Source organism: Gigantopelta aegis, chromosome 12 (assembly GCF_016097555.1).
Source record: "Gigantopelta aegis isolate Gae_Host chromosome 12, Gae_host_genome, whole genome shotgun sequence".
Taxonomy (NCBI): Eukaryota; Metazoa; Mollusca; class Gastropoda; order Neomphalida; family Peltospiridae; genus Gigantopelta; species Gigantopelta aegis.
In genome coordinates, this window is record NC_054710.1 from 35,560,775 (window position 1) to 35,578,941 (window position 18,167).

The following is an 18,167-nucleotide window of genomic DNA, read 5'->3' on the forward strand; positions in this document are numbered from 1 at the left end:
TTTCTCAATATCTGTGTTGTCCTTAACCATATGTCTGACACCATATAAATAAAATAAATAAAGTAAATAAAATGTGTTGAATTGTCGTTAAATAAAACATTTCTTTCTTTCCCTCCCATGGCTAGTGATATTCAATGGTGGGCTAGTAAATAACTACTATTGCCATGCCCGACGGCTAGTGAAAAAAAATTGTCAAATGTTGCAGTTAAGTCTATTTTGTAAATATGAATAACCTGCCCCCCACCCCAATATTAGTGGGGGTTTTAGTGCTATATCTCCTTCTTCAGGTGACAATATCTGATTGATTATTTAGTAAAATTGTATTAATTTAAACTAATGTAGGGCGAGTGAATTTTTATGCCCTGATTAATATCAGATGTACAGTAAACCCTACTTATTTGCCTATATATATATATATATATATATATATATATATATATATATACTGAACAAAAAAAGAAACTTCCGATTTGTACATATAGTATTTGTTGTGTTAAAGAATTCATTGTGTAATGAAATTATATAGGTAGTATTAATAGCCTTGAGCTGTATTATCAGGATTCATGAATTTTATCGATTATTTTTGCACTGTTAATCTTCGACAACGTGAAATTCAATTTGCACGTGCATGCATGGTTCGACATGTCCCGTGTAGTATTCGGTCAATTTGTTTACTTGTCTTACTGACATTGTTGTCAAGTGAACGAAAACGCTTCAAAATTTTAAAAAATAAATCAAGTTTTTTTACATTGTCACATTTTTAGTATGCCAAGAATTAATAATACCCAATAATTGGCGATTGGCATGCTTGATGCTGGCATGTCGACACAAGACGTTGCAAGGCATGTTGGGAGTTCTAGTTGAGCGATACGAAATCTTTGCGTAAGATTTCGGATGACAGGAAGCACCAACGACTTGCCACGTCGTGGACGTCCGCGTGGTCAAGACCGCTATATCACGAACACGGATTTGCGCAATCGATTCCAAACTGCCACTGCTACTGCTACTGCTGCTAACACACCTGGGCTTCATAATAACCGAATCAGTGGGCAAACTGTTCGTAATCGTCTGCGGGAGAACGGTTTACATGCACGACGTCCTTACGTTGGATGCGTTTTAACGCAACGTCATCGTCTAAATCGTCTTAATTGGGCACGTGTACACACTCATTGGATATGGCGATGCTGGAATACCGTTCTTTTTTCGGATGGATCCAGATTTTCTTTACAACGTAGTGATGGCAGGGTGCGCGTCTACCATAGGAGAAATGAACGCTATGCTAACTGTTGTGTTCTTGAACGAGATTGTTTCGGGGGTGGGGGTTGTGTCATGGTTTGGGCAGACATTTCCCATGGTTATCGTTCACCATTATTCGTCATTGACGGCAATTTAAATGCTCAACATTACTGCGATGACATTCTCGCTCATCACGTCATTCCTCTGTTCCATAACAACACCAACATCTCGATTTTTCAGCATGATAATGCCACCTCTTATACAGCTAGAGACACTGTAAATTTTCTTAGGACAAATAACATTGATTTCATTGATGACTGGCCCGCTAAAAGTCCTGATCTCAACCCCATTGAGCATGTCTGGGATAGTCTGGACAGACGATTGAGGCGTCCCTTACCGAAATAACTTATATTTTTCACTTATAAGTGAAGTATAAGTCGTTAATACTTTTCAAGTATAAGTGACTTATAAGTAAATGATTAGGATTTTGTATGCAAATGAGGTATCACTTATACAAAGTATATGTGACCTATAAGTGAAGTGTTAACCATATATATAAGTGAAGTGTAAGTCATTCGCTTATATTTAACAGAAGTGTTAGATATATATAAGTGACTTATAAGTGAAGTACCAGGTATAAGTGAAGTATAAGTGATTCACTGATATTTAACACAAACTGCTGTATAAGTAAAGTATAGGTGAAGTATAAGTGATTCACTGATATTTACAAATATTGCTGTATAGTGAAGTATAAGTGATTCACTGATATTTTACAAAAAATGCTGTATAAGTGAAATATAAGTGAAGTATAAGTGAAGTATAAGTGATTCACTGATATTTTACAAAAAACCCCACTATAAGTGAAGTATAAGTCATTCACTGATATTTAACACAAACTGTTGTATAAGTAAAGTATAGGTGAAATATAAGTGAATATCAAAGGTTGTGGTATGTTCTGTCCTGTCTGAGGTAAGATCATATAAAAGATGACTTGCTGCTTTTGAAACATGTAGAGAGCTTCCTCTGAATACTAATGGGTCAGAATTAATTATCAATTTAATTTTTTACATCCAGTAGCCAGTGATGAACTAATCAGTGCTCTTGTGACATCATTAAACAAATGAAATTAGGCAGCAATCTGTCCCTGGAGGCCAAATTTCAATATTCTTAGGTAATTTCTGTATTAATGCAACTGACCCTATCTCCACCCACAGAAATGGACACCAATTTTGGTCAAGCTACCAACTGGTAACAAATGTTTTGTCAAGAAAAAGAAAAAGAAAAGAAAAAAGAAGAGTGAAACAACAGGTTCAAAATCCATGACCCATTTAATTCAAATAATTGTTTTAAAAAGTTATTGTTCTTATGTCACCAGTACAGTATGACAGCACTTCCACACCATATCTGTAAACTGTCAGCAAGACATAAAAATTGAAGCACAATAGTCTTTAACAAAGTAGTGTTTCATTCTTCCCGAAGTGACCCCCTAATACATGTATATCTGAACAGTATATGCAAAGAAATATTTTATAAATAATATAAATGAATATTTATTTTTAAATGTTAGATTGGATTCTCTCACATCCCTTTTTTTCAGTTATGTCTTGTTCAGTGCCATCTTGATATATGTCATCCAACATTCAGATGGGATTCTGCAAAAGAAAAAAATATTTCATATAGTCTGAATAGATCTGTTATGTAATTAGCAATTGTTTAATGTAAACATTTAGTTCTTTCTATTAGTTTTTAAAGACTACCAAGTTTCAGATGTGGGGAATCAAAACTTCAGGAAAAAACTAACTTTCAGTTAAATTTTCAATTTTACTTCTAAAAATAATAGTTTAAAAAAATATTTAATCAAATCTGTAGAATAAACATTAATTTTTGTATTAAAACAGACTTTGAAATATTCAATGTTGAACTTTAATTTTAATTAAGAAGAAACCAGAAAATAAAATACACACATGTATATACATATATTTTTAAACTCTTAAGTTCTGGAAACTACTAGAAAGAATCATGCAAATAAGTCCTAACTGTTTATAAATTTCTCTGATTCAACTGATTATGTTTCCATAAGTTTCATGTATTTGTATGTACATGTTGAGGATATTAAAGCTGGATGATCAACTTTAATAAAACATCAGTCAGACTGATTTGTTCAGTACATGAACCATTACAACATGTATGTATCTGGAGATATATTATAACTGGTGAATAAATGAAAACATCCATTTTAATTTTGCATTTTGTAAAAAATATGATGACTCTAGGTTTTTCTTTTGGTGTTCTCTGTAGCATCTTTATTTTTCTGAACAAACAATAGGTATTCTGACTTTAGAACAGTTTAATGTAAATGATATTAACATGCAATGATTGGGCTTATAAAAATTAATATGTGTATTAAGCAAACATAAAAGCTAACAAATATGTTTCATATTACTGTTTAAAATGTCAGTCATTACAACTGCCCCCATTTCCCTTGGGCTTTTAATTAGAACTGTGTGAAGTAAATTAATTACTCCCAGTCTGCTAGAAGTAGAGATACACATCCTTTTGATAAGACAGGTACAAAGTGATCAGGTGACATCTCCCATTCTCCTATAGACATTTTATTGCCCCAATTAGTGGAGCTATGTAATCCCTTTGTAAGCTGATATCTAAAGACTTCCAGTGTTTGTGAATTGCAGAAGTTGATGAACATTACATAAATTATTTTAGTTCATTTAATCAAAATACATATATATATACTCTTCAAAAGAAGAAACGCAAAACCACATTGTCGTAACATTTGGAGAATTGATTTAATTATTGAATGGTGAGTCCGATAATTACCAAATGTTGCAGGATTGTTCACAATTCACTCTAGTCCATTGTGAGTAAGTGATAGGACACACCACCAAGGTCAAGGTCATCTGGAGTCAATACCGGGTGTGGCCTCCGCGTGTGTTGACAACTGCCTGGCACCGCCTGCCCATTGAAGCAACCAGAGTACGGATGACGTCCCGGGGGATGGTGGCCCACTCGGCCTGCAAGGCTGCTGCCAGCTCGGGCAGGGTCTGGGGCTGTGGTTGTCGCTGTCGGAGGCGTCGGTCCAACTCGTCCCATAGATGCTCAATTGGGTTCAAATCCGGTGATATCGATGGCCAAGGAAGGACATTAAAGTTGTTGTTCTGTAGGAAAGCCGTTGTGAGACGTGCTGTGTGAGGCCTGGCGTTGTCATGTTGGAAGACTGCGTTGGCGTTGGCCATAACTGGAACGATGTGTGGCCGGAGGATCTGGTCAATGTAGCCCTGTGCATTCAGGTTGCCCTGCACGTGGACCAGGTCTGTTCTGCCAGTGTGTGAGATGGCTGCCCACACCATGACACTACCCCCGCCGAATCTGTCCACTTCCTGCACGCAGTTTGCCGCATAACGTTCACCACGACGCCTATACACGCCACATCTTCCATCATGACGTCGGAGCAGAAATCGGGACTCGTCACTGAACCACACCTGTCTCCATCGCAGTTGAGGCCATTGTCGATGAATCTGGCACCACTGCAGTCGGAGTCGACGGTGTTGTGGTGTTAAGATGACACCTCGAACTGGACGTCTGGCACGAATTCCTACCTCACGTAGGCGGTTCCGTACGGTCTGGTCGGATATCCTGCGCAAACCTGGTATTGCTGCGGCTGTGGAGGTGGCAGTAGTCAATCGTTCCCCGAAGGTGGCGTACCCGGATGTAGCGGTCCTGCCCGGGGGTAGTGACCCGTGGTCGACCGGATCTAGGGAGGTCACGTGTTGATCCATGTTGCTGGTAACGGTCCCACAGTCTGGAGATGGTGCTTGGGGACACATGGAATGCCCTGGCAACGGCCGTTCTGGATTCGTCTGCGTCTAGTCGGCCGATGGCATTGTTTCTCTGCGGTTCACTGAGACGTGGCATGTCCTGGATTGTCAACTGTCGGCCAGATACAGAGGCCAGGCAAGCGAACACCCTGCACTTTTATACTGTCGGTGTTCATGTTGCACGTGCAGACAACGCACGTGCAGTGGTGACATGGTTTGCACGTGGCTGCGTTTTTGCGAATATTCATATTTTGGAACTTTATTGTACAGTAGCTGCGTTTTATCGAATGTAACCGTGGGAATGTGTTTGGGACATGCAATGACCTTATATTCACAAAGCATGAACCGGTAGGAAACATAAAATCGGAGTTATAACCCATTTGTACCCTTTTGCGTTTCTTTTTTTGAAGAGTATATATATATATATATATATATATATATATATATATATATATATATATATATATATATATATATATATATATATATATATATATATATATATATATATAGTTGGTTTTATCACATAAAACTGTTTTAATGTACAATGGCACAAATGTTCCTCCATTGCTCCTATATAGTCACAATGATCAAAATTATATTTATTAAAAATTATAACTTATTAATACTTCCAAGCTATTAATTGATCATATGGATTTAAAAACTTTAAAATTTGCCTTGACATAAAAAAAGAAAGAAAAATCATGTTTGTTGGTAACAGAGGGAAACCACAAGTATATTTTAATTAATGACTACTAATTACTTATAATATTTAAATGTAAACAACAACACCAAACCTTTATGTGACAAAATAACTATAATCAGCACTATAGTTTGAACTATAGTTGTATTCACTAAATGAAATGTCTATGCACATGCATTAACATAAATGAAAAGAATTTATCAGACAAAGGAATGCCGCCATTTTGTCTATTTGAAAATCCAACAATGATTGTAATGCATGGTTTTTAAATGAAAAACATGAAGTGTTAAAATTAAAAAATAGGTGCTACGTGTAGTCATATACTTACCAAATTAGTTTTCTTGTATGATAGACTTGTTCCACGGACATGAGGTATAGTCTTAACAAAACACATGTGCACAAAGAAAATGTCCAGGTGCCGCCATTTTGGGTTTTTTCTGTAGTTTCCTCCTACTGACTGGAGACCCACACAGTGGTATCTGAATTAAGTCCTTTTGAAGTTGCACCATGGCAAGGCTATTAATCTCAGGATTTTGCACCTCTCATAATAATCCCTTGTTCTATCTGAATTCCTGATGTCATTATTGTTGTCTTTGTTTTTCTTTCTTTTTTTAAAGTTAATTAACTTTTTTTTATATGTAAATACAAATTACTATTAATAGATAAAATAAATCCATACTGTAATAAACATTGAAATGGAGCTCACCCCCCACCCCCATCTACACCCCTCTGCCCTACAGCTATAATTTTACAGATATTTATTGTGACAGGTGGTGAGTCTGGAGGGTCTATTTAAGTGAGGAGGTAGCATGGGATAATTATAATCATATAGCATCATGTGTATTAATATTAATATTAATAATTTTAAAAATTATTATTGGAAATACTATCAAATTCTGTTACATGTATGTTTGGTTGTTTAGCCACTGTTCCCAATGAATTTGATAAATCCTGTGAGAAAAATAACCATGAAAATGTTTTGGACTTAGTTTTTTCCCCGTTCATTTGGAACACATCATTTCCTTTGCAAAAGGACTATCTCCAAACTAATAGTTTACTTATATTTCACTTATAGAAACAAACAAAAAATGTCTTAATTCCAGTTCACTTATACCACTGATAAACCACTTATAGGTGAACTATATGTGGAGTATCAGTGATGTATCAGTTAACCATTCTTTTCACTTATACTTATACACACTGATACTTCACTTATACCAAAATATGGGTAACTTATAGGCCACTTATAAGTGGCGTATAAGTAAAGTATATTCCACTTATAAGTTTGTATAAGTTATTTCCGTAAGGGGTCGTCCCAACCCACCCGCTAACGTCAACGAACTTCGTCAAGTGCTTATTCAGGAATGGAACAATATTCCACAGGTAGAAATCAACACTTTAGTCAATTCTATGCGCCTGCGATGCACTGCAGTGGTCAATTCAATAGGTGGTCATACCCGTTATTAAGTGGGTGGGGTTTCTCCTAGTTTCTGTTAACCTATGGCCATGATTTTTGCACCAAACGATGCATCATGGAACACTCTTTAAACGCATATATAACAATTATACCCCTGGTTTGTTTTCATCAAGTTATGTTCAAGCAAAGTTAGCAGAAGTTTCTTATTTTGTTCAGTATATATACCCTTGGTGCAGCTTGATACTATGCAATTAACTGGGCTAGTCAATTAACTGATAGTACTGACTTTTACTTTGTGACAATGTGTACTTATATTTTATTATTTAGAATATTCATTTTCTTACGCCTGATGTGGCTCTATAAAAACACACATTCATTTTGAGAAGTAATGGTTATAATTATTGAGACAAGCTCTATATATAGATAGTCTATTTTGAGAAGTAATGGTTATAATTATTGAGACAAGCTCTATATATAGATAGTATATTTTTGAGAAGTAATGGTTATAATTATTGAGACAAGCTCTATATACAGATAGTATATTTTGAGAAGTAATGGTTATAATTATTGAGACAAGCTCTCTATACAGATAGTATATTTTGAGAAGTAACGGTTATAATTATTGAGACAAGCTCTATATACAGATAGTATATTTTGAGAAGTAATGGTTATAATTATTGAGACAAGCTCTCTATACAGATAGTCTATTTTGAGAAGTAATGGTTATAATTATTGAGACAAGCTCTCTATATAGATAGTCTATTTTGAGAAGTAATGGTTATAATTATTGAGACAAGCTCTCTATACAGATAGTCTATTTTGAGAAGTAATGGTTATAATTATTGAGACAAGCTCTCTATATAGATAGTCTATTTTGAGAAGTAATGGTTATAATTATTGAGACAAGCTCTCTATATAGATAGTATATTTTGAGAAGTAATGGTTATAATTATTGAGACAAGCTCTATATATAGATAGTCTATTTTGAGAAGTAATGGTTATAATTATTGAGACAAGCTCTATATATAGATAGTCTATTTTTGAGAAGTAATGGTTATAATTATTGAGACAAGCTCTCTATACAGATAGTCTATTTTGAGAAGTAATGGTTATAATTATTGAGACAAGCTCTATATATAGATAGTATATTTTTGAGAAGTAATGGTTATAATTATTGAGACAAGCTCTCTATATAGATAGTCTATTTTGAGAAGTAATGGTTATAATTATTGAGACAAGCTCTATATATAGATAGTCTATTTTGAGAAGTAATGGTTATAATTATTGAGACAAGCTCTATATACAGATAGTCTATTTTGAGAAGTAATGGTTATAATTATTGAGACAAGCTCTCTATACAGATAGTCTATTTTGAGAAGTAATGGTTATAATTATTGAGACAAGCTCTCTATATAGATAGTCTATTTTGAGAAGTAATGGTTATAATTATTGAGACAAGCTCCATATACAGATAGTATATTTTTGACAAGTAATGGTTATAATTTTTGGACAGTATTTCCCCCCATAAACATCACAGACTTTTAAAAAAAAAAATTGGTTTGTTTAACGACACCACTAGAGCACATTGATTTATTAATCATCGGCTATTGAATGTCATACATTTGGTAATTTTCCTGTCATTGAGGAGTTACCCACAGCAGTAATTTTTTTTCAGTGGCACAAAACTGCCATGATGCTCCCGACTCACAGCAATTTATATCTCAACGACGGCAAATGCTGTCGGTGCCGCCGTTAAGTTCGAGCACTGTTATTCACATTAAATATTCATTTTAATTGGTCATTAATTCTGTGTCATAATTATCAATGTATTGTTACAGTGTTCTGCACGACATTGCTGGTTGCGATCCACAACAGTTTCGCGAGTTGTTCACGGCTATCTGTCAAGACGCTAATTTTCGTCAAGCAATCGACACCCGAAACAAACTGCAGCAGGTGAGTCACATGAAATATACACAACAACATGCACTCATGTACATGTGGGGACGGGATTTTGCTCAGTCGGTTGAGTGATCACTTGAGGTGCTTGCGTCGCAGGATCGAACCACCTCGGTGGTCTTTTCTCATTTCAAGCAGTGCACCACAACTGGACAAAGGCCGAGGTATGTGTTTTTCTGTCTGTGGGAAAGTGCATATAAAAGATCCCTTTCTGCATTAGAAAAAATGTATCGGGTTTCCTCTGTTGACTACGAGTCAGAATTACCAAATGTTTGACATCCAGTAGCTCAAGTGGTGTCGTTAAACAAAACACACTTCATGTACATATGCTCGATTGATGCGCACCTGGTCTGGGATCATTCCCCATCAGTGGGCCAATTGGGCTAATTCTCGTTCCAGCCAGTGCACCACAACTGGTATATCAAAGAACATGGTATGTGCTATCCTGTCCATGGGATGGTGCATATAAAAGATCCCTTACTGCTAATCGAAAAGAGTAGCCCATGGTGGGTTTCCTCTCTCAATATCTGTGTGGTACAACCGTAAATAAAATGTATCGTAAAATAAAACATTTCCTTTCCTGTACTTGTGGAGTGGGACATATAGCCCAGTGGTAAAGCGCTTGATGCTTGGTCAGTCTGGCATCGATCCCTGTCGGTGGGCCCATTGGGCTATTTCTCGTTCCAACCAGAGTGCACTACGACTGGTATATCAAAGACCGTGGTATGTGCTATCCTGTCTGTGGGATGGTGCATGTAAAAGACCCCTTGCTACTTATGGGAAAATGTAGCGTGTTTCCTCTTTATGACTGTGTCAAAATGACCAAATACACATGTTTGACATCCAGTAGCCGATGATTAATCAATTAATGTGTTCTAGTGGTGTCGTTAAACAAAACAAACTTTAACTTTTTATGTACATGTGCACCTGTACAAGTATACAAAACTAAAGTTGAACAATTAAACTCTCTTTAATTATTGTTCGGAAATAGCTAGCACACATTTTGTGCACAGTTGCCCAACAGTGGAGATATTATTGTGAAATCTGGTCATACATCCATTTTTTATATATATTTTTAGTTTAACGACACAAATAGAGTACATTGATTTAGTAATCATCGGCTGTTGGATGTCAAACATTTGGTAATTCTAACACGTATGTAGTCATCAGAGGAAACCTGCTAGATTTTTCCATTAGCAGCAGGGGATCTTTTATATGCACCATCCCACAGACAGGATAGCACATACCATGGCCTTTATATGCACTTAATTCCCACAGACACATACCACGGCAGTTATCCAGTTGTGGTGCACTGGTTGGAAGAAGAAAAAACACAATCAGTTGAATGGATCCACCTAGGTGGTTCGAACCTGACAGGGAAGCCATGGCAGTTATCCAGTTGTGGTGCACTAGTTGGAACAAGAAAAAACACAATCAGTTGAATGGATCCACCGAGGTGGTTCAAACCCGACAGAAAAGCACATACATGTACCATGACCATTGACCAGTTGTGGTGCATTGGTTGGAACGAGAAAAAAACACAATCAGTTGAATGGATCCACCGAGGTGGTTTGAAACTGACAAGGAAGCACATACCATGGCCGTTGACCAGTTGTGGTGTACTGGTTGGAACAAGAAAAAACAGAATCAGTTGAATGGATCCACCGAGCTGGTTCGATCCTGCGACGCAAGCACCTCAGGCGAGCACTCAACTGTGGACTCCTTTGTGAATCCATTGGGTTTTTTCCCATTCTAACCAGAGGCCATGGTGTATGTATGTACTGTCCTGCTTGTAGGAAAGTGCATTGAAAAGATCCCTTACAACTATTATAATGGAAAAAATTACATCTGCCAGTTTGAATTGAATATATAATGTCATGTCTTGTACTTTGTACACACTTAGCACATGATTCATTTGTTTTAAAAGTAGTTTTCTTGGTCATATGTGAAAGAAAGAAGGAAGGAAATGTTTTATTTAATGATGCACTCAACACATTTTATTTACGGTTATATGGCGTCAGACATATGGTTAAGGACCACACAGATATTGAGAGAGAAAACCCGCTGTCGCCACTTCATGGGCTACTCTTTTCGAATAGCAGCAAGGGATCTTTTATATGCACCATCCCACAGACAGGGTAGTACATACCACGGCCTTTGATATACCAGTCGTGGTGGACTGTCTGGAACGAGAAATAGCCCAATGGGCCCACCGACAAGGATCGATCCCAGACTGATTGCACATCAAGCGAACGCTTTCCCACTGGGCTATGTCCCGCCCCTGTGACTTCAATAACTGAATAAATATCTGGTCTGGGTCTGGGTCCGGGTCCGGGTCCGGGTCCGGGTCTGAAAAATCTACAGTGTGTAGCAGATTTCCTCTGAAGACTACATGAAGAAAGTAACGGAAAGAAAGAAACAGGAAAAAAAAAAAACAGGAACAAAAGAAACAAAATCGGGTAGCAAAAATGGAAACAGGAAAAAAAGTAAGGGAAAGAAAGAAAGAGGGATAGGGTTAGGGTTAGTATATATCAATTTAAAAAGTTAGTATAGATTAGTATATATGGGGTGTTTAATCAATTCTTTCTTTCGATTACTTTTTTTCCTGTTTCCATTTTAATTGTCTGCTTCTTTTTTTCCTGTTTCCTTTTCTCTGCTTCTGTTTTTTCCTGTTTCCTTTAATTTGTCTGCTTCTTTTTTTCTTGTTTCATTTTTTCCCATTTCCTTCTTTCCTACATTCAATATATATGTCAGAATTATCAAATGTTTGACATTCAGAAGGCGATGAGTAATTTTTCAATATGCTGTTGTGGTGACGTTAAACAAATCAAACTGTAACTGAACCAAATGTTGAAGTACGTTGTAACTGTATGTTAAAGGGACATTCCCGAGTTTGCTGCATTGTAAGATGTTTGCGACTAATAAAATATTTCCCCGATTAAACTTACATATTAAATATATTTTCTTGTTTAGAATATCAGTGTCTGTATATTCAGTGTGTTTCTGGTCGTCTTAATATTTGTAAGAAGCCCAAACTGGATTTTGTCTTCAAATAATTCCGTACGTACGAAAAAACTCTTTTTTAGGAAATTAAATTAAATTTAACCTAGTACAAATATTAGAACGATCAGAAACACATTTAATATACAGCCACTAATATTTTATGCAGAAAAATATATTTGATATGTAATTACAATCGTTAAAAGTCTCTGATAGTCGATAACATCTTAAAAATTGCAGAAGACTCAGGAATGTCCCTTTAAACAATTAAATACCCATTGTTTGAAACATGCTCTCAGGCATTCCTGAACAAATATTCCATTACATGTGTCTAGAAGAAATCTGCAATTTGAAATCACACATGCCACTCGAGCACAGTTTGTGATACTGAAAATCTCTTGTCACTTCGACATATACTAACATAATACACTGACATATACTGACAATACTAAAAAACATGAAGTTCACTGTGACATTCACAAGTTTTCTGTTATATATAAGGTGCATTAATTTACCAAATTGCAAAACTTTGTTAACTTAGTATACATGCATATTTGTATGATTGCCAACTCCATTTATGTGCGGGGTGACCGGCCTCGGTGGCATGTGATTTTTAATCCAGATACCGACTCCAAACCCTGAGTGAGTGCTTCGCAAGGCTCAATGGGTAGGTGTAAACCATTTGCACCGACCAGTGATCCATAACTGGTTCAACAAAGGCCATGGTTTGTGCTATCCTGCCTGTGGGAAGCGCAAATAAAATATCCCGTGCTGCCTGTCATAAAAGAGTAGCCTATGTGGCAACAGCGGGTCTCCTCTAAAAACAGTGTTAGAATGACCATATGTTTGACATCCAATAGCCAATGATAAGATAAAAAATCAATGTGCTCTAGTGGCATCGTTAAACAAAACAAACTTTACAAACTTTACTTTTTTTATGTGCGGGGCGAGACGTAGCCCAGTGTTAAAGTGCTCACTTGGTGCACAGTCGGTTTGGGATCGATCCCCGTCGGTGGGCTCATTGGGTTATTCCTCGCTCCAGCCAGTGCACCACAACTGGTACATCAAAGGCCGTGGTATATGCTATCCTGTCATGGGATGGTGCATATAAAAGATCCCTTGCTGCTAATTGAAAAGAGTAGCCCATGAAGTGGCGATAGCGGGTTTCCTTCCTCAATATCTATGTGGTCCTTAACCATATGTCCGATGCCATATAACTGTAAATAAAATGTGTTGAGTGTGTCGTTAAATAAACCATTTCCTTCCTTCTTCCTTCATTCATTGAGTTGTCAATATTCGGGCAAGTATTTCCTGTTATTTTAATCTAATTAAACTTAATTCAGCATTTCAGTAGTCTTGAGGTGAAATATTTTGAGGTCAGCATTTTTGTACATAATTTGGGCATGATTATTTTGAGCCTATACATATATGTTGTCTGGGCACAACGTTTATCACCTCGACTGTGTATGCAATCTAAAGCAGACCTTGCCTTTTAAGGTGTGTGGGTGCGATCGCACTCGTTCAGCGCATGTAATTTCAATCTGGCGAGTGTGAAAAACAACGCATGTTACACTTAACAAACAGTGCACGTAAAATAATGTTGTATATTGATTGCCACTATTTACCTCATGTTGCCAGCGGTTGCAAAACGAAGTACTAGTAGGAGTTGGGGGTTTATCGAGAGCTACAGACACTCAGTAATGGGGGCACACAAGGGGGGGGGGGGGGGGGCTCTACGGGCCAGAGTTTGTTACCACAGTGCAGTGCTCTACAAAGCAAGTTCAAATTTACTAGTCGCCAGCCACTTATATTTAGTAGCCAGCTAATATATACTTGTAATTAAATTGATTACCTGCCATTTTACTTCACATTACTAATGCCGTAATTGTTATTAGGACTGCATTCGAATGAACTCGTGAAGGGGTAATTCCTAGTTGTTAAATAGTAATTACAAGTTACTGTTTATGTCCGGTTCCACTAAAACGGTGAACGACTATTAACTATCATTATCAAATTCCGTACCCAATAATTGTATTAAACAAATTTAAGCGAATTACTATTTCAATGGCACTGCTAAAATATGCATTTAAATTGCAGTACTCATTAAAAGTTAAATAAAAGCATTGTGATAATATCTAAGAGGCTTCAACGTGTTACTAGTAGTTAATTACCAATCGGCAACCTTACTTTTGGTTTAAATAATATTTATTTTCGTCACATACTACCTTGTAAATCCATAAATACTGTTTTGTAAATAGTTGTCTTTAAAGCCGTCTAAAGTCGAGTCATGAAAATAGAAACATGTTTTCATCCTGCACTGGTGAACATGACTTCCGACGTGATTAAAACGACATTCACGACTGGAGACGTCGTTATTGTGGAGGACCCATTATCACGATAAGGACGAGATGATTGGAGCGCAGCATAACACATATACAAGTTGACATTTAAAACAATTAACGTTTGAGTTTTAAACAGACAAGTAGGGACATACAGTGGCTCAACAATGTCATTTTAATACATAAATAAAACCTGGCTCTAAATGGGACAGGACCGACGTGGTCCAAAACAGAACTGGGGCCGAATTATTTCCAAACGCTTGATATTAAAGTTAAGGGAGATAACATCATAACGAAGTATTACCTCCAACTTAACGTCACCGTGTTTACTCTTGTATATTGGAAAATTGTTATTCAGTCCGATTAACATGTCTCAAACTTTTATTTTTCAAACAAACTACTGATAGAAAACACGTTTTATGGAAGATAAATTGCTACTGGTCCACAGTGTTTTCCGATGTCCAGGCTTGTTTACAGATTAAAGTAAAATTATTGGACAGTCGCCAACAGGCGAATGTGATTTGATTTTTTAGACGCCAGGGAATGTTTTTAATCACCATGGCGAGTATTTTACTCGCTTTGTAGAGCACTGCACAGAAGTGTGCAATGTGGTCCATTTGTAATGTAATAGTTGGTAAAATTGTTGGCCCAAGAATAGAACAAGTATGATTCAGTGGTTTTCCATTTTAAAAAAAAGAAGATATATATATATATATTCCGTTTCATGTTTTTATAAATTCCGTTTCAGACTACAGTATTTAATTAACAATTGAACTAACATAAGTTGTGACAAATTAAAGGGGCCGAAAATTGACTCAGTGACTGGTGTCGATATGCGTCGCTATTCCTCATTAAATCAAAGTAAGCCTACATATTAGCGAAAATTACATCAGGAGCAAAGGCTACAATGATAATAACTACATAAAGCATGATTGTCCAACAATTAAGTGTACTGATTTATTCAAGTAGGCTTAGGGTTCACAAAACGTAAACATTTATTTTATCATCTCTTTGACAGTCTAACGTCGTCTGCAAATTGAAGTGTGCGCATGACACTGCGGAAATAAAGTTACATTGCAACATTCAGCCAGCCAGTTTTTTGCTAAACATTTGCGTACATATTTTGATTGGTGGTTCCTGAAATGGTTATTTGGTTTAATGTGTAGCGTAAAAATCTGTCTTCCAAGACAAGCATTAGTGACAAACCGCTGGCTAAATTTACCCCTGGAAAAAAACCCTGTCCCATCTGCGCAGGTTTTTCAATGGGTTTGCTCAAAGTAACTTTTCTTCATAGATAATTTCAGCCAGCAAACGTTTCGCTAACGTTCGAGAAGTATTTGATTGGTTCCCAATGTGACCATTTGGCTTACTGTGAAACGCATAATCCAATATAGCGTTTGCTGTAGTACTGCGCACGGTTCAATCGTCAGTTTTAAATTTCGCGGAAAATCGTAATTCCATTTCCAAATGTAAATTCTGTTTCACAATGGGAATTCCGTCCATTTGCCGCGATTGTGGAAAATCACTGTGTCTGCTGTGCACATGAATCAAAACAAAATATATTTTAAAAACAAAGGCAATGAGCAGTAATGGACGCTGTATTTGTGGGAAACTCAAAGGTTCAGACAAGAACCATGAAAATATGAACTGGAGTCTGAGCAACTGTGGCGAAAATAGACGTCGGAAATGAGGATAGTAAACGTCGCATGCGACGCCTTGTTTTGCAACCACTGGTAGCTGATAGAAAGATCCGTTTAATAATACCAGAGAAAAAAAAAGTTACGAGAATGGCAGGGCCGTACCCTCCGGGGGGGCAGGGGGGGCAGCTGCCCCCCCTGAGAATCTTGTCCTTTTTATGTTTTTTTATATATCTCCAGTAATAGCATAGACATTTTTAATCTTTATAGTATGTTAAAAATTATTTATAAAATTTAGTGCCCCCCCATGGATTTTGGTCAGGGTACGGCCCTGAATGGTAGCGTCCATGCAAGATTTTAATATATGACTGGTAATTATCTTTGCTGTACAATTATATCTGAAAACTTCAAAGACGTACCAATCCGATCAAAACTTCTTTACCTATTTAATTTATTATTAATTAGAAACAGTCCACTTTTGTAAGGTAATAGATCACAATACGTCTGATAAGGATAACTCATTTATATTGTTCATATAGTTATGACAAAAAGGGAAAAGGGATTGAATTAAATAGTGGCTTCGGTAGCCTATACAAATGAATCAGTAAAATTGTCTCCATTAGTTTATAAATGTATAGCCTACAAATCTTACGTGAGGTCCCGGAAGTGGCAATCATGTAATTTTATACTTTCTTTAAAAAAAAAAAAAATGAAATTTAGACGGAATAATAAAAAGAAGGAAAAGAAATGATAATAGGTATGTAGGAATAAGCCTAGGTTGTTTTTCTTACGTCTATTATTTTTCTTTTTTCATCTTAAAAAAAAAAAATCAAATAAAACTTCATTTAAATATTTGTATTTCAGCCAGAGGTTAATGAATGTGCATATGATATTTATGTATGTATATATGTACACACTATAGTAACAGTAATCAATGATCAATTCCGACTATTTAATTTTTGTTTCATTTGTTAGAAAGTCACAGACCATGTGACTGGAATGTGATTTGATGCGCAGTACTTTAATTATTGCATATATTGACCAATAGGGGTCAAATTATTTTTACTCTTGGAATTCTGCACGCATCTTATTACGCATTGATGATGGAGTCTAAAATTATGGGTTTTTTTATTATCTTTATTATGGCATCCCATGTTTGGAATAAAATCCTTTGTAATAACAGATTTTGTCAGAGTTTGTGTATTTTGTTATTAACAACATAGGGGCCGTTCTAGATCAATGATGTAACGCCGACAGAGCCTTTCATAACTTGTCGCGGTAGGTCAAATGACATGTTACAAAATGTTGAGGGAGGGAGACTGGTTGCGTAATTGTTGAATTAAAAATGTCATGTGAATGTCAGTGTCGGCAACTAACGTACACTATCAATTGAAGTACACATTGTAATTGTAGCTTATGTTTCACTAGTTATTTAAAAAAAAAAAACTGTTTTAATGATATGAGTCAGTAGTGCACACCTGAGATGCTTGGGTCGTAGTTCATGAACCACCTCCTTGGAACCAGTGGGGTTTTTTCCCCATCCCAACTATCCTAATCATGTTCGTTGTACATAATAATGAAATTCAAGATAAGTTGAATCCTATATATGTTTAGCTGCACGTTCATCAAACCATCTAACACTGAAACGATATATATATAATTGTGTGCATCAAATTATCTGAATAGTACATATTGTAATTAAAAAATTAAATGATCTGCATCAGTGTATAAATTTCATAATTATATTTCTATAGTACTACTCCTGAAACTTATTAATAAATTAAAACTCCATTCCTGAAAGGGAAAAGAAGTCAGACTACACTAATGAACCAAACAATATAAAATTAGAAGAAAACATTATTGGTTTGTTGGTTCATTTTTGCAACATACATGTATGTCTCTGCATTTACATGTACCAATTACTTCATAAATTAATAACTGCTTGGTTTTCACTCGTCTTAGCATTTTGATGAGTGCGATTTTTCACTCACCTAAGCATTTTGAGGTGTGCAATTTTTCACTCACCTTTGTTTTTCAAAAGGCAAG

At 36.2% G+C, this 18,167-nt stretch overlaps 1 protein-coding gene across 1 annotated transcript in view; it reads left to right on the plus strand.

The window, feature by feature from the left end:
* LOC121385735 overlaps positions 1–18,167 on the plus strand; it is a 49,919-nt gene that overhangs the window by 24,155 nt on the left and 7,597 nt on the right. The window contains exon 4 of the mRNA XM_041516504.1: positions 9,028–9,142. Within this exon, the coding sequence (XP_041372438.1) occupies positions 9,028–9,142 (115 nt within the window). The remainder of the gene's footprint in view (positions 1–9,027; positions 9,143–18,167) is intronic.